Source organism: Hyla sarda, chromosome 5 (assembly GCF_029499605.1).
Source record: "Hyla sarda isolate aHylSar1 chromosome 5, aHylSar1.hap1, whole genome shotgun sequence".
Classification (NCBI taxonomy): domain Eukaryota; kingdom Metazoa; phylum Chordata; class Amphibia; order Anura; family Hylidae; genus Hyla; species Hyla sarda.
The window spans coordinates 150,114,981-150,138,048 of NC_079193.1; the positions used below are offsets into that span (position 1 = coordinate 150,114,981).

Sequence of the window (23,068 nt, forward strand, 5' to 3'; positions counted from 1 at the left end):
CTACAGTGACCTGGATACCAATTCGACAGAAATTCAAAGCAAGTCTATGGGACTTGTGGCAAATCCGTATCCTGATCGCTGAAGTCGCAGACCACGAAGCTGCGTGAAATTTATACAGGTATCCTGCCACTGGAGCGGGAACTCTGATAAAACAATTTAAACATTGATAATGATGTATTATACAATAAAATATAGGCAATTAATTGTAATATGAAATAAAATCAATGTATTTATTTTGCAGTGTACCCACTGCAGCATTAGATTTGTTTGATCATATGCTAGCACTGGATCCCAGCAAACGATGTACGGCTGAACAGGCTCTGCAGTGCGAGTTCCTGCGGGATGTGGACCCATCGAAAATGGCACCACCGGAGTAAGTGATGCTTAGCACTAACTTCAGCTCTTTTGGTGCTCTCCATAAATCCTTGTGATGGAAAGTTGTGTTTTTTGAGAGCAAGAATGGTGACCTCAGAATAGGAATATGCCGCCATGTTTTTCACACCCAATTTTCAGTTATGACTTAGTAGATTTTGAGATAGACGGTATGGGGGAGATTCATCTAAACTTGTCCAGAGCAAAAGATGCTGAGTTGCCCATAGCAACCAATCAGATCACTTATTTCAGTTTTCAGAGGCATTTTCAAAACTGAAAGAAGCCATCTGATTGGTTGCTATGGACAATTCAGCAACTTTTCCTCTGGACAGGTCTTGATCTCCCCCATATGTGTTTTGGAGCAATTTTGAAAGACTAAAGCATTTTAAACGAATAATTTTTTAAGGGGTTATCCAAGAATAAAAGTAAAACAGGGAAGATTTATAAAATAAAAAATACATACCTGTCCCTAGTGTGTGGCATTACAAATTTGCTCCATTCACTTCAATAGAACAAAGCTGCAATACCATGCACAACGTGAAGACAGGTTTTTTAAAAAAAAAAGAAAAGAAATTAGCAGTTTTTCTAATCCTGGATAACCGCTTTAATTCATACTTAGTTTGGATTCGATAAGTTTGCCTGTATGTATCTGCTACCCTTTAATTTTTTATTTTATTTTTTATTTTGTTACAGCCTTCCTCTTTGGCAAGATTGCCATGAGTTATGGAGTAAGAAACGCAGAAGACAAAAACAAATGGGGATGGCTGATGATGCAACAGCACCAAAACTACCAAGGAAAGACTTATCTGTGGGCCTGGACGATAGCCGAAATAGTACACCCCAGGGCATACAGGCATCTTCTCAAAAAACTCAGGGATTTCCTGGGGTTGGATTAGGTAACAATCTGGTGTTTTGTATATGTGGCTAGTAGGGCTGGGCGGTATACTGGTCCATACAGAATACCGAAATATTTGTGCTGCACGATAGGAATTTTAACCCATACCGCAATATAACCCATACCGCAATACCGGTTTGGCCCCTCCCCCTCGAGAATGAATTATCAGCCCAGCGCTGCGCTGTCCCCATCGGGAAACTAATCATATGTGACCCGCGAGTGCTGTTCTGCCCTTCCCCCCCCCAAATTATCAGCCCAGCGCTACTACTCACATATGTCACCCACAAGCGCTGCCCTCCTTGTCATCCTGTTTGTTGTGGCCGCCGGCGCTGACACTCTATACCAGTGGTCTTCAACCTCCAGATGTTGCAAAACTACAACTCCCAGCATGCCCGGACAGCCGTTGCTGTCCGGGCATGCTGGGAGTTGTAGTTTTGCAACATCTGGAGGTCCCCAGATTGCAAACCACTGCTCTATACTGTATCCCTATGCCCGGGCTGCAAAAGGTAAACAAAATAAACTTAAACTCACCTTCCCCGTCGGTCCGGACTTGCTTCCAAGGGAATGGAACGTCGGCAGACGTCAGCCTATCACCGGCCGCGGCGATGTTCCGCCTCGGCCGGTGATAGGTTGAGCCCACTGTCATGTAAGAAGCCGGCTTCTTATATGACAGTGGACTCAGCCTATCACCGGTCGAGGCGGAACATCGATGCGGCCGGTGATAGGCTGACGGCTGCCGACGTTCACGTCCCCAGCGTAAGGCCGATGTCGGAACATGCGTTTTTAGTTTATTTTGTTTATCTTTTGCAACCCGGGCATAGGGATACCGCACAGTATAGAGAGTGTCAGCGCCGGCAGCCGCGACAAACAGGAGGACGAGGAGGCAGCACTTGCAGGTGACTTGAGTAGTACCCCGATGGGGACAGCGCAGTGCTGGGCTAATAATTAATTTTGGGGGAGGGGGGGGGGTGAATACCGTTATATACCGTGGAACCGCCATAAGTAAAAAAAAATACCGCAATCCACATATTTGGCCATACCGCCCAGCCCTAGTAGTGGCTAGCAGAACAGATTTTTTTCAGTAGCTTCTCTGCTTGAACAAGCTGAGGTAATGAGACTAACTGAAGCTCTTTCAAAGCTGTGTCCTTGTAAAATCACGCTATGTTTGTAAAAAAGAAAAACTTGGGGAAAAAAGATAGCTATTTAACAAAGATAAAAAGTATGTATGAGCTTCTGTATCCATATTGTAATTAAAAATGACAGATATGCAACAACCATATATATTTGTTGCTTATGTTCCACACTAGAGATGAGCGAACTTACAGTAAATTCGATTCGTCACGAACTTCTCGGCTCGGCAGTTGATGACTTATCCTGCATAAATTAGTTCAGCTTTCAGGTGCTCCGGTGGGCTGGAAAAGGTGGATACAGTCATAGGAAAGATTCTCCTAGGACTATCCACCTTTTCCAGCCCACGGGAGCACCTGAAAGCTGAACTAATTTATGCAGGATAAGTCATCAACTGCCGAGCCGAGAAGTTCGTGACGAATCGAATTTACTGTAAGTTCGCTCATCTCTATTCCACACTGTGATACAGAGCATCCAGCCTCTACTTTAGTTTCTTCATTAAACACGTATCAGAGGAGGGCCAGCAGTAACCTGTCAGTATGGGGGAGTGGAGGAATACCTTGAATAAATTTCGCACCAGTTCCATAATCTGCATAACGGTCCTTGCTGTTCTGCTTGCACAGTCTATCAGGAAAAATTTTTGTTAAAGACTTGAAGCAGAGTTCTGACCATAAATGTCACTACCTATACACACTCTGCATTTAAATTAATTGATTTTTTTTTAAATATTTTCTAAGGTCACTCGATAGCTGGACAGCAGCTGAATCAGAATCAAGTGGCTATATTGCTGAATTTACTGCAGTCTCAACCCAGTGTCAGCATGGCACAGTTTGCCCAGGTTATGAACATTAAGGTGAACCCTGAAACGCTGCAGCAGCTGAATAATCTAACTCTTCCAGCTGGTATTCTAGGATCAACGAATAAACCGCCAGAACCTAAAGAAGAGCCTCCTGTTCCTTCTGCAGCAACTGTTCCTGAGCTGCTTTCCATACCATCATTGACTTTACCTAAGACTACAGCAGAAGCAGCTCAGGCTACTATTCAAAGTACCTTTGCTGTCTTGTCCCAGCTGTTAAAAGAACAGGAACTAAAACCAAACATTGAGGTAGCACAGGTGGCTCCTGAGAATAAGGCAGATGAGGATGCTGTAAAGCCCCGGCGGCCCCCCAGCCCTGCACCTGATGGTATGTACTATGTATGGCTGCTTGTACAGGGAAACTATAAGAAATGTATGTAACGCCAAGCCTGTTACTTACAATAGGCCATGCTGCATACATTTTGTAGCGCCATGTGCCAAAAAAGATTTTGGGAGTTTAGCTTGCATAAGATGACTCTGGGACTTTACTGTAGTGACCAAAAAAGGCACAATTTTGGACATTGGTATTTTTTAACATGTATGACATCGACCATGCGGTTTAACTAACCTTATATTTTAATAGTTCGGACACTTACGCATGCGGCGGTACCACATATGATTATTTATTTTTTTTATAAAATTTTATTAGAGGGGTTTATTCATACACTGTTTAATGCAATGCCATAGCATAGCATCAATCTGTGTGTTATCGGTGCTCTGCTGCACCAGCCTGCCATGGCTGGCTGGGAGCATCAATCACTGATCGGACGGTGAGGAGGCAGGTAAAGGGCCCTCCTGCCGTCCTCTCAGCTGATCAGGACATCGCAATTTCATCACTGCAGTCCTGAATAGCCCGCTGAGCTAGCCGGGATGACTTTTTTTTTTTTCCTCCTGTTTTTAAAAGTAGATCACGGCGTCCAAAGGGTTAATGACGGGCATTGGCCTGATCGGTGATGCCCGGCATTAACCCTGATAGCAACTGGGAGCAGCGGGGTATGAAACACACTCAGCTCGTGAGCAAGCTTCAAACAACAGTAACGGGACCAGGGCATACAGGTATGCATCATTAAGTACCAGGACCCAAGGGTGTTCTCATACATTGCCACAGTCCAGCCCATCTAGCACAAAACCTCCCTAGAAAAGACCTATTGCCTCTGGGGTTTCCTATTTTTACATAATTATTGAATTTGAAGATATGCTGACAAGTTTACAAGGTTTGACTGAAATTGGCTCTTGGTTGCTGTGAATTTTGCTGCTCTATACAGAAGTATTTCCATGGGAATGGTGTAAAAGTTTAAGGGATCTTGTTCAGTGTGGATCTCCTTTTTATCCAAGGAGAAATTAGTTTTTCTTGGAATCACTTGGTTTTATAGTGCCTCACAATTTATATACAGACAATGGGTTTGCTACAAGCACCATGCTTTGGTAGAAGAGAAGGGAAAAGTATTTTGACATGGCAGATTTACCACATTGCAAGGTTGCCACATCCACACCCCTGCATTGTGGAAGGACTGGATGTGCTGATAAGAGCTGTGTTCCCATTTCCTACTAACCTCTTAAAGGGGTTGTCCAGTAAAATGTATTTTCCTATTGTCCACAGCCTGCCTAATAAAATAATAAGGAATAATTTAACTCTCCTTCCTCCACTCCCTTGTAGCTACTGTATCTGGGCCCCCTGTCTGGTCGGTGACACTGCTGACAGTGTTGCTGGCCAATCACTGGCCGAGGCAGGACACCACTGTGGCCAGTGAGTGGTGCTGTGATGTCTACAGCTCTAACCGGCCCTGGGAAGCAGACGGTCAGCAAAGGTCGGGCACCCTTTATACCAGAGTTACGAGGGAGTGGAGATAGGTGTTTAAATGTTTTTCTCGGTCGCTCTTCATTGGGGGACACCTATACTGATGGGTATATGCTCTTGCCACTAGGAGTTGCTGACATTGCTCCTCCCTGGCAGGATATACCTGCCCACTGGAAGTGAGGTAATCTGTTTTAGCTAGTGTCAGTAGGAGGCAAGACACAAGTCTATTATTTTGTTATTTTCGAGTTAAGTATGTCTAGTTAGGTTCTTTTTCCTTTTGTATTTGCTTTTTTTTCCTAGGTTGGGCCACAGGAGCATGGCGCTACCTGATCTTCCACATGCGACAAAGGGGCACGTAACATAACAGTATGGGCTGTCAACCCCTTATTGCCAACAGCCAGCGCCTGGAGGTTGTACCCTGGGTCCGGGTCCTCCACTGCCCCTGCTCGCCTTGCTATGGCAGCCTGGCATGATGCTGCCTGAAGAAATCAAGGGGTGAGTATGTGGGGACGTCAGAGGGGAGTATGGCCACCCCCCCCCCCCCACAAACTAACGAGCAGTAGTAGTATTGCCCTGCTTCTAGAGCGGTAGCGGTTTATGGGGTCTGGGCAGTGAGAGGTTAATCCTCACTATTTTATTCATGCAGCTTCGGCTGCATCTCCTGTCTCAACGACTATGATAAGGGGTTATGAGGCAGCTACTTTAACGTTCCCCCGGCCAGGAGCTGTCAGCGCTGGAGCGGCCTGCATGCTGTCAGATCTGCTGCAGACCCAGCAGCTCTCCCCGCGCTTCTATTATGCGACGGGAGCCGCCACCCCCTCACCTCTGCACCTGGTCTGCTGTGCGTACCCAGCAGGAGTTTAGGTGGTTATGGCGGCAGCTTCCCTCTTCTCCCCCCTGTGCCAGTGCGCAAACGGGATGTCAGGCTGCGCCTCCTCTCCAGGTTTGCACGCTGCCAGGGTCATTTATACGTCTGTCGGGGGTCAGCTGCGCTCTTTAGACAAAGTGGCTCCGTTAGCAGCTCCCGAAGTGGCAGCCCGGTGGGAGCTCTTCCAGCCGGCCCGCTCTTGTCCCCTGGCTGATAGCCATGCGGCGGCTTATCAGGCACTTCTATAGTGCGCTGCTTCGTCCCATCGCCACTCCAGGGACTGCCCGCATGTGTCCTGCACATGCTGTGGGCGTCCTAACCCATGTCACTGAGGGGTTTAAGGCAGCAACATCACAGGGCGCTTTGCTCCCCACACCTCTTTTCTACCCAGTTTTTCAATAAAAAAAATACTTCTCTACTGCTGGTCTCTCAGACCATTTGGTGGCGTTTGGCGCCCTCTTGTGGTCAATAATTGAATTGCCCTTAATGTCTATTGCTTTCAGCATCCAAGTGTGTGTTCTTCCCTACCGCTGGGTGCCATACCATGTCTGCCCTCGGCCGGTAGATGGCACTGGCAGAATGCCCTTGTAAGGGCATTGGTTTTCCTGGCGGACGCTAAGGATGCTTTCGCGGTTCCTCCTTATGTCCACTGGTCACCCATTAAGGGAGTGTGCTTGTAGTTTACATTCAATCTATCCCTCCTCCACAGGCTGCCGCATCCGCGGCTGGCTCCGTTCCCCACGTCCAGTGCTCGGTCTCCGTGGAAGTGTCCCTGCGTGGGCAGGGATTGTACCTGATATCAAAATGCCAGACAGTAGTCTTGCCTGTCACTCATCTCACATGCCGCATCCGTGGCTGGATTTCGATTCCCCACTGCTGGTGCGAGGTGTCCGATGGAGTGACTTGTTGTTTACCATGGATGCGTACCAGTAAGCCAGAAAGTGGTCTGCATGATTTTCTCTGCCGCCTGTCACTAATCACACGGCTGATGCATCTGCGGCTGAAGTTCCGGTTCCCCACTGCTGTGCGAGGTGTTGAGTGAACTATTGTGTCCTATGGACCCTATACGGGGTGACGAGGGATACAATCCACAGCTTCTCAGCCTCCCCCGCTCTCCCAGGGTGGTGGGGAAACTATCCATGACTTCTAGGTCTTCCCTCCCACATGCTACAGAGGGGCACAGTAATCGCCTATCTGGCTGTCGTCCCCTTTTCACCAGCTCCTGGATGTGTACTTGTTCAGCCAGACTGTTGTCTGCACGGTTTCCGCCGCAGTCGGTCTCCCATCTCAGGGCTGCCGCGGGCATGGTCAGGTTCCCGTACCTTGCTGCTGGTGTGAGGAATCTGGATGAGAGTCCTTGCAGTAACGTGGGACTTATGCCAGTCAGCCAGCCTTTTGTCTGCTGGGTCTCTTACACCACCAGGTTGCCCATTAGATCGGCCGCACTCCAGTACCCCACTTTCTGTTTGAGGGTTCGAAGGAGTGATCATGTGCGTTCATTAATCCTATACCAGATACGGTTGTCTGCACGGTTTTACTATTACATCAGGTCAGCTACCATACACTTCTCACACCGTGGATGGAAGTTCAGGTAACCCACTGCCAAGGTGTAGTTTCAAGTAAGTCACCCCATGTTGCTCACTTGCCCTGTACAATGCACCACATACTGGTTCGCAGGATTCTTTACTTTACCAGGTCCCTCTCTACATGCTGTTCTCATGGCTGATGGCTGGGGACCCACTTTGTGTATGGTTCTGGATGTGGGACCCGGTGTGGCCATGGTCCCTATGCCATATAGCCAGACTTTGTCTGCATGGTTTCACCAGGTGACCTCCCCCATTCTTGCCGCTCCCGCAACTGCAGCTCGGTGACTCACTTTCCATGGGAAGTTCCACACAGTGTCTGTGGCTTCATTGGACCTTTGTTTCCTTTCTCGCATACATACTTCATCTCTTGCATCTGCAACAGCAGTCCTGGTGTGGAACACCATTAGGAGATGGGGTGTGGACCTTTCCTGCAGTCTCCGTGGCCTTTCACAGCAACAGCAGCACTCTCTGTTCCCCTTTCTAAGAGTGCCACGTTGGTCTGCTAGGGGCATGGATGCTGAGCCTGTCTTCCATACTGCTGGATTTTTGGATGTCTGCGGTTTCTTTCGTGTCCACAGTCTTGGTACCCCACTACTGTCGCAAGGTAACGATGTCTGTGTTCCTACGTATGCTAAGGCCGTGTAGAGCCCACTTTTCCTTCTGTCGGTGGGTGTGCCTCAGGCCTACCTGTGATCTTTGTTTCCACAGGTCTGTGGCGGTTAAGCATCTCTGTTCTGACATGGGACCCCCCCCCCCCCCCCAATGCCTCCAGGTATTTTCCAGAGTTCCTTGACAGGGTGGCTCAAGTGCCTGCTCTGTTGCCTTAGACATGACCATTGGCGCACATCTGGTCCAGGGTTTAACCCCGTTGGGGTTTCCTTCTCTACGCAGTTGGCTGCTGTGTGTGCTTCTTACTTGCATTTGTAGTCATGACTTTGTATCCTTGCCCAGCACCAGTGTCCAAAATTCTGATCTTTCTGGGGACACACATTGGCTCCTCAGTACCTCGATATGTTGTCACAGAGTTCCTGGGGGCTACGTCCACCCAGTACTTTGTCCCGTTGCGGTAGGGCGGCATTTCCCTGCTCCTACAGTGCCTGAGATTCATCTCGACCACCCCTTGTTTTCTCTGCTAGGGGGACTATTTTGCTGGGCGCTTTCTGCTGCCACTATGGAGCCAACTCTTTTTCCCCACAATATAGGTGGGGTATCTAGCTGGGCCCTGGTGTGTTTTTTTTTTTTGCTGGAGCATTCAGAAGAGCCTTTCGCGGTCTATGCCTGTGTGCTTACTTCCCACTATCTCAGCCTGGCTCTCTTCTTGTTTCTTGGTTATCTGCTGCTGTTGGAGGAGTTTATGCAATCATGTATGGCTCGGCGACAGCTGGTCTAGCCACAGTCTGTTGTTTTGGGTCCTGCCATTGCTCTCCTCCTCGCTCTGTGCAATCTCCCTGGAAGGGTGTGTTCATCCTTCCCTTTGACACTCAGTTGTGCTGCACAGACACCACAGTCTGGCGTAACCTTCCTGTGCCCAGAACCTGGGAGTCCCAGCTAGGTTCCCTTATGTTTCCTCCTTTGTTCCCGTCCTGACGGTATGTTACTTCGGAGTGCTGTGATCCGCTCAGACCGCAGGGGTCCAGGACCAGTTAGTCTCCTGGTCTCTGACACTGTCCTAGGATGCTGCTGCGTGCCTTATTTTCTAGGTCAGTCCTCCTGATTCTTTGGGACTTCATGATGGTTGAGCTCTCTGGCATGTGTAGCGATCCTGCTCAGACTTCATCGCGATCCCTTTTGTGGGGCGGTCTTTCTGTACCGCACTTTTTCTTGTCTCAACATGGAAGTTTGTCACCCAGAGCGTTTTGCGGACTTTGGGTTTACTTACCCTTCAGATGCAAGTGTTCCAGGAGTCTCCAATTCCCATGTTGGTCGCTCCGGTGTTCCTGGATGCTCCTTTCTTAGCCGTTTATTCTTCCGTGTATGTCTTCCAGGTGACTCGGGGAAACTTTAGTTCCCATGTCTGTCTGTCACTCTGGTGTTCCGGGATGCCCCCTTTTTCAGGGCGTTCCGCTCCTTTTTTGGCAATTATTACATTCAGTCTCCTCCTTCGAGGTCCATGTCCTCCCGAGATGGAGGGCTGTCCAGTCATCCGGATTACACCAGTCAAGCTAATTTTGCCTTCCTGGTGCTTGTGGCGGGCCACTGGGACACAGGGGTTTTGGGTCTGCAGTTCTGTACTTTTTTTGGAGTTGATTTCCTTCCTCCTCCTGGGATGGTTCCGGCCCATCTGACTTCCTAGTAGCCCTTTTCTTGGCTCTCTATCTGGACCATAGGTTAGAGTCTCTGTAATGGACGGTCCCTTCCTTTTGGTGTCCTAGTCCATCTTTGTGGATGGGGGATCTTCGGGGAGCTCAGTTTCTGGGCCTCTGTGGTCTCTGGCCCCTAATCTCGTCCACAGGGCTTACGGATGAGTGGGTTTGGTCTCTTGACTGATTCCCTTTCTCTGGTGGCTTTTATTCCCACCCAAGGGGACTGCTTTGGTACGTCCCATCAGTATAGGTGTCCCCAATGAAGAGACACCGAGAAGTTTATTTATTTATATTTTTTTTCCTCTAGGGTCCTTCGGACTTATTTCTTTGTTGGCTTCTCCTACTGTGACGAAACTGATTTACCTCACTTCCAGTTGGCGGGTATATCATGCCAGGGAGGAGACAAATTTTTTTCTTAGTGTCAGTGCCTCCTATTGGCAGGAGCATATACCCATCAGTATAGATGTCCCCTATAAAGGCTATGGGAGAGATTTTACGGTGAGTACAAATAAAATCTCCTTTTTATTAAGCAGGCTGTGGGACAATAGGAAAACATTTTTCCAACAACCCGACCTGTAGAACATGATGCCCACTGACAAATGTCATAATCCTGTGGTACCATTAACCATTATGGATTCCAAACAAGTATAAAATATGGCCTAGAATATTGACATCTCAGTGGGCAAGTGAAATAAACAGTAAAATCAAAAGCCTTTCTGTAAAATAAAAATGCAGATCTGAGAATTGTCAATGTTCTTTTATTAACATAGAATTATTGTAAAATGTGTGGATAGGTCTTGGGTTTGCCTTTTGTTTTCTATTGTTACGTGCAGTGATTTTGGAATGCGTAGTCTGCACCTAATATCTGCTGCAATTCCACCATGTCTGAGTATCTGTCTATATTTTTATTTTTTTGCTTTCCTTTTTTTTTAGTTGAAACCGCTAGTGAGGCCAACCTTGAGCAAACTCTTACAGATCTACCAAATGAACAAAACCTTCCTCACATCTTGCCTCCAGATCAGCGACCTCCTGAGCCACCAGAACCACCTCCTGTGGGTGAAGAAGACCTTGATTACCGGATAGAAAGGCAGCAGGTAGAACACGCCACCATGTCTTCTGGTGACCCTCATACACAAGTGAAGGAAGCACTCTTACAGATTATTGCTCATCACCAGGCTCAGGAACAGGACGAAATTGGTACAGATTACACTGGGGGGGCATCTTTTCTGAAGGCACCGGACTGCACTGAAAATTTCAGACAAACTTTCCTGCCAGCCACATATAGCAGTGACATGACCGCTCATGTGCCTGGTGTTGCCGTTTTGGAAGGACATCTTGAAAATCAACCTATTGACAACTACAGTACTTCATCTCAGATTAGTAACCGGCTCCCAGCACATACGGCCTTTCCTGAGTCCTTTTGTAACTCTGCCACCACTTACAGGGACAGCTACCTCAGTACTGGCTCTATGTTGTTCAGTGGTGACAAAGACCATAGATTTGAGTATAATCAAAGCCCTACAATACTTTTGGGAAACAATCTCTCTGCAGGGTTGGACAGTCGTAACTTGCCAACAAAAATGCCTGATTATGGCTACAGCACTAATGTACCTGAGCATCTTGGTTTACCGTCTATAATGCACAGACCCGCATGGGCATCTCCTCACCAGGGTCCCCCCTTTTCTCAAGGACATGGAGGACATATGGGCACCTATGTCAGAGGTCGGGGGAGGGGTTTACCATTCTAATTTTTTCCCTCAGGCAAAATATTTCTATCTGGAATGACTTTTTACTTTTCAGCATGGCTGCATTTTACAGCAGCCGTATTGTAGACTTGATAAAGAATTGGACAACAGCTTTATTTTTATGTAAAAAAATAAAATAAAAAAATGGTCTTGCAATACAGCAGTGGGAGGGAGGTATGGGAATAACTGCAATTGATTCTGCGTTTGAGAGCTAATTTACACTTTGACAAATACTAGCGTAAATCTTTATTTTGTACCTTCATTTTTAGTTTGATATTCATTTTAAGGACATCCTCATTAGTTTTGTCCCCTCGCACTTGCAGAAATTTTGAAGAATCCAGCACACTTGTGCTTATTTTTTTGTACATTTGGACCAATGTTTTGGTAATGCCAGGGCAGTGCTTTAATTCCTTGATATCTGTTTCTTTGTACAAAACTACCTTTAGTCAAAGGTCACTGTCAGTTCTTTCACAGCTTTCTGTGTCATTGTGAAACTTGTGCTCATTTCAGACAGAAAAACAAAACACATTTTTTCTTGTGATGCAAACGTTTTATCAACAGTTCTTTCTAACAAGCATAAGGAAATAAACGTTGATTAAAACTCCTATGATTCTGAAGTCTGATCTTATGCAAAATGTTTTACTGAGCTCATACTTACACCAGAAACTTTAAGCAAAACAGGTGCCAATTTTAAAAAGACGTTGACTAGCAACATGAAAAAATCTTTTGTGGCTAAGGGTGCATTAACCCCTTATTGATTGCATTTTTCATTTTTTCCTCCCTGCTGCCTTAGAGCCATAATACTTTTAATTTTCCACCTACAGACTTTCTGCTACCAATTGTACTTTAGAATGACATCCTTCATTTTACCACAATCTACAGCAAAACAAATATAACATTATTTGTGGTATGAAGTTCTACGCAGAAATGTAATTTTTTTATGGTAAAAGGATATCTTCTGTAGGTTAATATGATTACTAAGACACCCAATTTATATAGGTTTTGTTTTATTTTACTACTTTTTGTAAGAAAAGGAGTATGCTTAAGTGTCCCTTTTCTGACCCCTAGTACACTTATTTTTACATATATGGGACTGTAGTTTTTATCAGTACCATTTTTTGTTCTGATGAGACTTTTTGGACCGCTTTGAATTAATTTCTGGTATAGAAGTAATTAAAAATCATCAATTCTGGACTTTAGTGTATTTTTATGTTTACACAATCCACCATGCAGATTTATTAAAGGGGTATTCCTGACAAAAACACCTTATCTTATCCCCTATCCAAATGATGGGGGATAAGATGTCTGATCGCGGGGGGGGGGGGGGGGTGATGGCGCTGCGCTGCTGGGACCCCGCACGATCTTTCTGCAACTTCCGCATTCTATGCGGGGCTGCATCTCCAATTTTGGAAACCTCCAGGTTTCCGGGACAGGGGACATGACTTCAAGTCATGCTTCCTCCATTCATGTCTATGGGAAGGGGCATGATTACCGTGAGTACTCCTTTTAATGCTGGACATGAGCCTGATCAGTGATGTCCAGTATCAGCCATGCGTCCTGGCTGCAAACAGCTGGGATCAAGTGGATATGAAGTGCCCTCAGCTCCTTTGCATGCTTTACACCTGGTTCTTGTGACTCCCAGGAACTGCCTGCTCAGCCAAGCTCTGGGACCAGGAGGTGTTGGAATGGCAGGATTGGGGTAAGTAAGGGAGTGTGTATACACTCTCACTCACTTACCCCAATCCTCTGCAGCTGCCATTCCAACACCTCCTGGTCCCATAATATATATAATTTTTTTTATGATTATTTCATTTTTAATTTATTTTTAAAATAGTGATTAAAAAAAATGTTCCTGCACAACCTTGTTAACTTACTGGGCACGTTATATCCCACGTGAAGGGGTACCAAATAGTTATCCAGACTCATAAATTACTTCTATATAAAAAAAATCTTCCAGTAATTGTCAGTTGCTGTATGCGCCAGGGAAAGTTAGGTAACTCTCTCCTGTCTGACCACAGTGCTCTCTGCTGCCAGATCTGTCTGTCAGGAACTATCCGGAGCAGGAGGTTTGGGGATTTACTCATGCTTTGGACAGTTCCTAAAAAAGACAGAGGTGGCAGCAGAGAGCACTGCGGTCAGACTGGTAAGAACTACAAACCCTTATCTGTAGTATACAGCAGCTGATAAGTACTGGAAGGATTACTTTTTTTTTTTTTTTTGTTTTGTTTTTTATAGATTTAGTTTACAAATTTGTTTTAACTTTCTGACACCAGTTGGTTTAAAAATATATTTCTCTGTCGGCTCCATTGGGGGGACACAGGCCATGGGTATATGCTGCTGCCACTAGGAGGCTTGACACTAGGCGACAAGAAAAGTTGTACCTCATGGGTCTGGGTCCCCTACTTTCCCTGCTTGTCTCGCTGTCTCAGCCCGGCATGATGCAGGTGACTAAAAGCTGACTGAAGACTACATGGGGTAAGTTTGCCAAGGGCAGGTATCTCCTCCCTTTTCCTTCAGGTTCCCATCCTCCCTCAGGATTTTCAGCATCTGTAGCCCTCCTGTTGGAGCCCGCTCTCCTTCATAGGCTCCCTGCTTAGTATGTCCCCCCTTTCAGGTTCCCATCCTCCATCAGGATTTTAAACTTCTGTAGCCCCCCCTGTTTGGAGCCCACTCTCCTTTATAGGTTCCCTGCTCGGCCATTCTGATGTTTGGGGGCAGCTTATGTGGTGCAGATCTTCTCTCTCGTGTTTTTGTCTTACTTTAAAGGGGTACTCCCACCCTAGATATCTTATCCCCTATCCAAAGGATAGGGGATAAGATGTCTGATTGCTGGGGACCCCCGCAATGTTGCATGCGGCACCCACCTGTTTCTTGTCCGGAAGCGCTGGAGGGTCTGAGTCGCGACCACGGGAACGGAAGTCCATGACGTCAGGACTCCGCCCTCGTGTGACGTCACGCCCTGTCCCCTCAATGCAAGTCTATGGGAGGGGGCGTGACGGCCGTAACGCCCCCTCCAATAGACTTGCATTTAGGGGACGGGGCGTGGCATCACACGAGGGCGGAGTCCTGACGTCACGGACTTCCGTTCTCGTGGTCGCGACCCAGACCCTTCAGCGCTTCCGGACAAGAAACAGGTGTGTGCCGCATGCAACATTGCGGGGTCTCCAGCGGCGGGACCCCCGTGTTCAGACATCTTATCCCCTATGCTTTGGATAGGGGATAAGATGTCTAGGGTGGGAGTACTCCTTTAAGTGTTTCCTTTTTACATTATGCGCCTTTTTGCGCATTGGTTTTCCGGTACCGGCGCATATTCGCGCCGGCATGGATTTTCTGTGCATCTCCTGATTCGGCCGGGGCACAAATAATGCTTACGTGCACACCAGCGCATGTTCGCGCTGACATGATTCTTCAGATGCTCCGGAGCGCAAGAACTTCTGTAATGGTGCCTGCGCTCATCATGGAGGCTTTTTGCATCGGCGCATATTGGCGCCGGCATAATATATCTCGCGCCAGCACATCTACGGAATCGACCGGCGCGCAGGAGCGCCTGCACTGTCGGCGGCGCTCATCACGCACGGCCGACAGCTCCACTCCTTCCAGCCATACTCCTTTTGTATTTATTACTTGTAGGGCAGTCGGGGTGTTTCTCTATGGCCATGTGCTTCTCCTTAGAGGCATAGCCCCACCCACTCTTCTCTGGCGGGAATTCCGGCCACTACAGCTGCAGAGGTTGAGGGATCTGCCTCTCCTATCAATGCGGTTTGTGCGCAGCTGTGGCCAGTTTTCCTCCAATGAGAGTTTGGCTCATACTGCTCTGGCCCTTTCCTTCATGAGGCCCTCCCCCCCCTTCCTCTTTCTGAGGAATTAGGTTTTTGCTGTTATACAGTCTGGCTGGCACAATGTCAGAAACCAGAACTAACCCACCCTCTAGAAATGGCCTTGGTCACCTATTATGCCCGTTTAAGGTGCAACACTAAACTGCCCTGTAGTTCTACTGAACCCAATTGTTCTGCCTGCACCACTATGCATCCTGGGCCTCTTGGCATATCTGCCCAGGGCGTTCCCCCAATTTTGGCCGCTCTCATAAGTGTCCTAGGGGTTTCTCCTCTGGTTCATCTCCCAGAGTCTGGAAGCAAGCATAGGCACTCTCCTCATAGGTATCGCCACTCTTCCTCTGCACCCCGAACCAAGGGTCGCTCTCCTGGTCGCCACTCTGGGTTTCCAGATCTGCATACCAGGTCAGTTTCGCCTTCATCCAAGGCTGCCTCCACCCGCTCCCACTCTCCTGGGGAACTGGAAGATGAGGCTTCAGGTTCTGCCTCTGATTCAGAGGACCGAACTGACATGGCCGGCATGGCGGACACCTTTGGTCTCAGCCATAAGGGACACATTTTATCTAAAGGACCCAGGAACTTTGGACCCAACCAGAAGTCTCCTTTCACCACTCCCATCCCTCTCCTAAGGTGTTCAGCTCTCACGCTGAATTTGTTGCCTTACTGGAAACAGCATAGAAGAATCCTGACAAGCGCTTTCAAGGAACAAGATGGTTCAAGCTCAATTTCCCTTTGTCCAGGAATTTATTGCAAAGTGGACATCTCCACCAGCTGTGGGTCCACCTGTGTCCCGCCTCTCTAAAGCAACTACTCTGCCTTTGGCAGATGCGGCTTCTTTCAAGGACCGGCGAATAAGAGGATTGAAAATCAAGCAGGTTCATCCTTCTTGTCTTCGCTTCTGCTGGGGTATCAAAAGCCCTTTCTGTCTGGGCTCCCCACTCCACCAGAACATTTCTATCTGGGTCCCCTGCGGAGGAACTGGCGGACCTTGCACTTCAACTCTCCAATGCTGGGGACTACTTGTGCTCTGCTTCTATGCAATCGGCCCGTGGTACGGCTTTTGCCACATGTAATCTGGTGGCTCTTCCTAGTTCCATGTGGAACGCTAGTGCCGCTTTTAAGAAATCTCTCGCGGAGCTTCCTTTTACTGACTCTCGACTGTTTGGAAAACGCCTCAATGAGATCATCTCAGAGGTGAATAGCGGTAAGTGTTCTTTATTGCCGCTAAATGAATCTCGCAGTACCGACTCCCGAAGGAAGTCGACCTCTGTTCGTTCCTTTCGTACCTACGGCTCCAATAGGACGACCGGATCGGCACCATCTAGGGGCAAGAAGGTCCCTTCCTTTAAGGCCCATCCCTACCGGAAATTAGATAATCTCTCCGCCTGTTTCGCAGCCAAGGCAGGCGTCCGCAAGACTACCTCTGCCTGAAGGGTCGCACCACCTGTCGATTTTTCTCAGGTGGGAGAACGTTTGTCACTCTTACAGGAAGTCTGGTCCGATCACCTGCAGGACTCTTGGGTCAGAGATGTTTTTATCATCCCAGCTCCTCCAGCGGAGTGTTTTTCAAGTTTCTATTCCAACCTGTTTGGGGTCCCCCCAAAAAATTGCAGTTCCACCCGATCATGGATCTGAAGCACCTCAGCCGCCACCTACTTCTCCCTCATTTTCGTATGGAGTCCCTCCATTTGGTGGTGACGTCCATGGATCAATGGAAGTTTCTTTCCTTGGTAGACATCCGTGATGCCTACCTCCACATTCCAATTTTTCCAGCACATCAGTGATATCTTCGCTTTGCTCTCCCGGAGGGCCATTTTCAGTTTGTGGCTCTTTCCTTCGGACTAGCCACTGCTCCGAGGGTCTTCACCAAGGTCCTGGTGGCAGTGATCGCCATTCTGCGAGCACGGGGTGTGTCAGTCATCCTCTACCTGGACGACATCCTGATCAAGGCGCCAAGCTGGGCCAAGAATCCGGAGAGTCTCTGTCTTATTCTACAGACCCTATCGGCTGGTTGGTCAATAAGGACAAGTCCTATCTACTCCCTCTCTGTCCCTAATCTTCCTGGGACTGCAATTTGGCTTTGTGTCCACCGGGATTTTTCTTCCGCCGGACAAGCACCTGGCCCTATTATCAGGGGTTCGGAGTCTGATGTCCTGTTCCCCTTTCCATTCAGGTCTGCATGCAAGTCCTGGGTCGAATGGTGGCGGTTATGGAAGCTTTCCTTACGCCCAGTTTCATTATCGACCTCTTCAGAATTCTATCATCCCGATGGGACAAATCTCCACTGACCCTCGATTGGAGAATATTTCTCCCTCCCAAGACTCGCCAGTACCTCCTGTGGTGGCTTCGGTCCCCTCTTCTTCATCAGGGAAAATCCTTCTGCCCCTCTACTGGCAGCTCATCTTGACTGATGCCAGACTCAGTGGTTGGGGAGGAGTTTTCAGAGACCGGATGGTCCAGGGATTTTGGTCCTCTCAGGAAGCTCTTCTCCACATCAACATTATGAAGCTCAGAGGAATCTACCTTTTGTCTCCATCGTTGAGTGCCTTCTCCAGGACCCCCTGTTCGTGTACAGAGGGACAACTCCACAGCTGTGGCATATGTCAATCTTCAGGGTGGCACACGCAGCTTAGCGGCTATGGCCGAAGTCTCCAAGATCCTTCTATGGGCAGAGCTCAGAGTCCCATCCATATCAGCTATTCACATACCAGGTATGAAATCTTGGGAGGCGGACTTTCTCAGCCGCTCCTCAGCCGACCCCAACGAATGGTCTCCTCTTCCGGAAGTGTTTGCGGAAATCTGCAACCTCTGGGGCACTTCAGGCGTGGACCTTTTTTGGCATCTCACCACAACCACATAGTTCCTCGGTTTGTGGCAAACTCCCAGGACCCCCTGGCTCTAGCCGTGGATGCCCTGGTGATTACTTGGTCCCACTTCATCCTCCCATATCTTTTCCCTCCTCTTCCCCTTCTTCCAGGGTCCTGAGGAAACTCAAGCGGAGAGCGTTCCCGCCATTCTAGTGGTTCCGGACTGGCCAAGGCGGGCGTGGTACGCAAACGTGGTTCGTCTGGTGGATGATGTGCCACCTTCCACTTTGGTGAGATCTGCTCTTTCAGGGTCCTCTTGCCACCCCAACTTACAGTTCCTACATTTGACGGCGTGGTGGTTGTGACCGAGGTTCTGAGAGCTAGGGGATTCTCTCCCCAAGTAATTTGCACTGTGATCAAAGCGTGCAAGCTCTTTTCTGCGAAGATTTACCACCGTACTCGGCGGTCTTATTTTCATTGGTGTCTCACTCCTTTTCTCCAGTTGCGTTCTCTCTCTCCCATGACTTCCTTCCTTAGGGTACGTTCACACGTGCGGATTTACAGCGTGTATTACGCTGCAACTCCGCTGGTGAATGCCCGCTCTATGCTGGCTTTACATGTGCCTGCTCGTAGCGACAATACACCGCTACCAGCAGGCACACTGCGATGTGCGAATCGCAGTACACTCTCATAACGCGGGAGCTCTCTGCCTAGCTCAGAGCAGGGAGAGCAACCGTGATGTGCGAGTACGCCACGCACATGGCTGCACTGTCTGCTGGTAGCGGTGTATTGCCGCTACCAGCAGGCACCTGTAAAGACAGCATAGAGTGGGCCTTCACCAGCGGATCCGCACATAAATACGCTGCAAAAATCCGCGCGTGTGAACGTACCCTTACAGTCGGGGTTAGAACAACACTTTGCTCTCAGTTCCCTTATGGGACAAGTTTCGGCTCCATTCTTTTTCACTGTCCCCTGGCGTCCGATCCTCATGTCCTGACCAGTCTCCAAGGCGTAGCTCATGCTACCCTGCTTTACAGGTCACCTGCTCCCCCCTGGGATCTCAATCTGGTTCTTGGGGCCCTACAGGGGGCTCTTTTTGAAACTCCCAGGGATGTTCCTCTTGGTCTCCTTTCTTGGAACGTGGCCTTCCTTACTGCAGTAACTTCTATTCGGCAGGATAGGGCTGCCAGCTCCGAAACCCTCCTATCTCCCTACCTGGTTTTACACCCGGACAAAGTGGTCTTTTTGCCCGGTTCAGTCCTTTTTACCTAAGATTGTTTCTGCCTTTCACCTCAATGAGGACATTATCCTTCCGTCTTTTTGTCCTGCTCCTTCTCATCCCAGGGAGCGTTTGCTCCATTGGCTTGATGTGGTACGAGCTGTTCAGATTTACCTTTGTCACGTCTTCCTTTCTCCAGTGTGACTCCTTCCTTGTCATTACAGAGAGTAGTCGTATGGGACTTCCTGCTTCTAATTCATCATTTCGCGGTGGATCCGTTTTTCCATCTCGGAAGCTTACCACTGCAAAGGGAAGACTCCCCTTTTCAGGGTCTCAGCTCTTTCCACTTGTTCTGTCAGAGCCTCCTGGGCTCTCCGCAACAAGGCTTCTGCCTTGCAAATCTGTAAAGCGGCCACCTGGTCATCTTTACACACTTTTACAAAATTTTACCAGGTACCTACCTTTGCATCTGCTGATACTAGTCTGGGTCTCAAGGTGTTGCAGGCGGCTGTGGCTCACCCTCCCACCTGAGTTGGGAATCATTTACCCACCCTGGGGACTGCTTTAGTACATCCCATGGTCTGTGTCCCCCAATGGCGCCGATAGAGAAAAGAAGATTTTTATGCTTTCTTTAAAATCTTTTTCTCAGAGGATCCATTGGGGGACCCAGCTCCCTCCCATTTGTTCTGGTTTCATTGCCCGTCCGAGGGTGTTTTCAATTAATTTTTATTATGTGGTTCCTTGGACAGTTCTGTTTTTCCTGACCTGTCCGTCCTCTCCTACTGCTCTGGGACTTGACAGCATGTCTGTTGCAGCATGACCTGATGCAGGTGACTTAAAAGCTGGCTGAAGACATCTTGAGGTGAGTATATGTGTCCGTGCTTGAGACGGGCTCCTCTGCCTCCCTCTATTCCCCAGGGGGCGGGGGTTTCTAGGCCCCCCCGCCCTCACACCTATATTTCCACCACCATAGGTCTCTGACCTCTAGGCTGCTGCGGATATATCCAGGTTTCCCGTACCTCATTGCTGGGTGAGGGATCTGAAGTAGGGTCTATACAGGTATACGGGATGAATACCAGTCAGACAATCCGTTGTCTTTTCGTTTTTCTACACCACCAGGTTGCCCGTTGGATGGGCCGCACTCCAGTACCCCATTCTGTAAACATCAATTCCCCAGAAAACCCCCAAAATGTGTTATGGTCTGATGAAACCAAGGTTGAACTTTTTGGTCATAATTCCCAAAGGTTTTTCTGGCACCAAAACACTGCACATCACCTAAGGAACACTACTGCAGTGAAGCATGGTGGTGGCAGCATCATGCCTGGGGCTGTATATCTTTAACTGGAATAATGGGATAGTCAGGGTGAAGGCAATTATAATCAGTTTCAAATACCAAGTAATTGGCACAAAACTTTCACATGTGTTAAGATAAAGTTCACCTTTCAGCACAAGAACGAACCAAAGCACAAATCCAGAAAAGCATGGCTTCACCAGAAAAAGATGAATGTTTTGGAATGGCCCAAACCTTAAAGGGGCACTGTCATTGTTGAAAACTTTTTATATGTTACAGAACTAATCATATGATGGCTTTTTGCAATATAAATTTAATAAAATGTCAATTTTCCCCAGAAATTAAATCTAAAAATAGCCACCACTAGGGGTTGGTATCCGTAAAGCAGGCCGGTATCCAGTATAGGAGAATGCAGCCTATGCGCGGGCACGCACTGCCTGTGAACGAGCTCAGGGAGCGCACACACACAGGCAGTGCGGGATGCAGGCAGACACCCCCCATCCCCAGGTTCTCAGCTGCGCCCGATCCTGTGTCCCATTATGCCCCCAACCCCCCCCCGGTACTCGGCTGCCATTACACCCCCCCCCCCCCGTTCTCAGTGTGTCACCCCCGACCCCCCCCCCCCCCCCCCTGGGTCTCAACTGCCGGCACACACGGGGGGGTTATATGTTAGCCGGCACACACGATCGCAGCTGAGAACCCAGTCCTCAGCTGCGATCGTGTCTGCCGGCAACCCATCACCGCACCCCCCACCCCTTGTTCTCAGCTGCGATCATGTGTGTGCCGCCCCCCCCCCCCCCCCCCCCGTTCTCAGCTGCGATCATGTGTGTGCCAGCACCCCCCCTCTCAGCTGCAATCGTGTGTAAACCCCCCCTCAGACCCGACCCCCCCCCCCCCAGTTGCCATTACACCCGGACCCCCATTACCTCCTCCTTCGGCGTCTGGCCAGTGGAAGAGGATGTCAGTTCCAGGCCGCCGGGGGGGAGATGAAGCGCGGTGCAGGACAGGTGAGTCTGTTAGTGTGTCTCTGTCTGTATGTATATATGTGTGTGTGTCTATATGTATGTGTCTGTATGTATATGTAAGTGTCTGTGTGTATGTTATGGGGGGTGGGGGGAACTGCAACCTAATGTTGGGGGACACTATGCTAATGTGGGGGAAACTATACCAATGTGGGGGGGGGGGGGGGGGCTGCAACCTAATGTTGTGGGACCTGCAACCCAATGTGGGGGGAACTGCTACCTAATGTGGGTTAACTGTGCTACTGTGGGGGAACTCCGGTGCCTGTCCCTATTGTGGGGGAACTCCAGTGACAGCTATGTTCATTAGCATCCAACTTTACTAGGAAAAGATAAAACAGATAGAAAACGTATTCATAAAAATGCTGTACTTTTATCTATAAAATTCTTGCACTAATTTTATAAAGATCTATTCTTATATTTATACATTTTATCCTGTTATGAACTTGCCATAATGTCTTAGGAATATTGCAGGCAAGCTCCAAGCATCTTTCTCTGTGTAACATGTACAGCATGAAACCAGAGAGGAAAGGGTTACAGAGTAGCGTTGGCTGACAGACAAGGCTCGCTCTCGACTTAGAGCAGACACAGTGAGGGAGACAGACAGACACTCCCCCTACAGTCTGCATACTGAAAAAGTTACTGAGCAGCAGATAAATGCTTATATCTCTGGAAATAAAGATCCTAGAGACATAAAACATTTGTACATGATCAGTATTAGGGACCGGGTAACATTTTTTTTTGGAACTATGATAGGTATGCTTTAACGGGGAGACCCAGTGAAAAACAAGTTATCCCCGATCCAAGGAATCAGAGATGAGTGTCTGATCATAGGGGAAGTCCACCTGCTGGGACTTCCCAAAATCTTCTTATCCAGACCTGGATTTCTGAGAAGAGTGTGTGCTGCAGACGGTATGCATTCTGTCCATTTATATGGGATCACTGGAGATGCCCAAGTACAGCATTCAGGTCTATTTGGTGCTCCTGTAAAGAATGAATGTAGCATTCATAGAGCTGGGTCTTGTTAAGAGATTCCAGGGGGTCAGCAGTCTCATCCCCTGCTATCAGACACTTATGCTATGGCTAGGGGAAAAGTAGTTTTTTTACCAAACCACCTCTTTAATCCACTTGAACAGCTGGAAATGTCCTTGCAATCTGATAGATTTGTAGTGCCTTAGCAAGGAAGAGTGGGCAAATATTGCCATATTAAGAAGGGTAATGCTAATAGACTTCTATGGAAAAAGAATGATTGCTGCAAAAAGGTGCTTCAACAAAGTGTTAGTTTGAGTGTGAATATTTATTCAACCAGATTATAGTGTTATTTTTAGGTTAGGTCACATTAAAGGTG

At 48.2% G+C, this 23,068-nt stretch overlaps 2 protein-coding genes across 2 annotated transcripts in view; one reads left to right on the forward strand and one right to left on the reverse strand.

The window, feature by feature from the left end:
* CDK13 (cyclin dependent kinase 13) overlaps nt 1-12,537 on the forward strand; it is a 78,105-nt gene extending 65,568 nt beyond the window's left edge. Inside the window, exons 11-14 of the mRNA XM_056520498.1 lie at nt 242-373; nt 1,066-1,268; nt 3,133-3,579; nt 10,740-12,537. Of these exons, the coding sequence (XP_056376473.1) occupies nt 242-373; nt 1,066-1,268; nt 3,133-3,579; nt 10,740-11,554 (1,597 nt within the window). The 3' untranslated portion in view covers nt 11,555-12,537. The remainder of the gene's footprint in view (nt 1-241; nt 374-1,065; nt 1,269-3,132; nt 3,580-10,739) is intronic.
* Nucleotides 1-23,068, reverse strand: part of MPLKIP (M-phase specific PLK1 interacting protein) — a 98,971-nt gene that overhangs the window by 44,185 nt on the left and 31,718 nt on the right. The window contains exon 3 of the mRNA XM_056520504.1: nt 2,955-3,019. Within this exon, the coding sequence (XP_056376479.1) occupies nt 2,955-3,019 (65 nt within the window). The remainder of the gene's footprint in view (nt 1-2,954; nt 3,020-23,068) is intronic.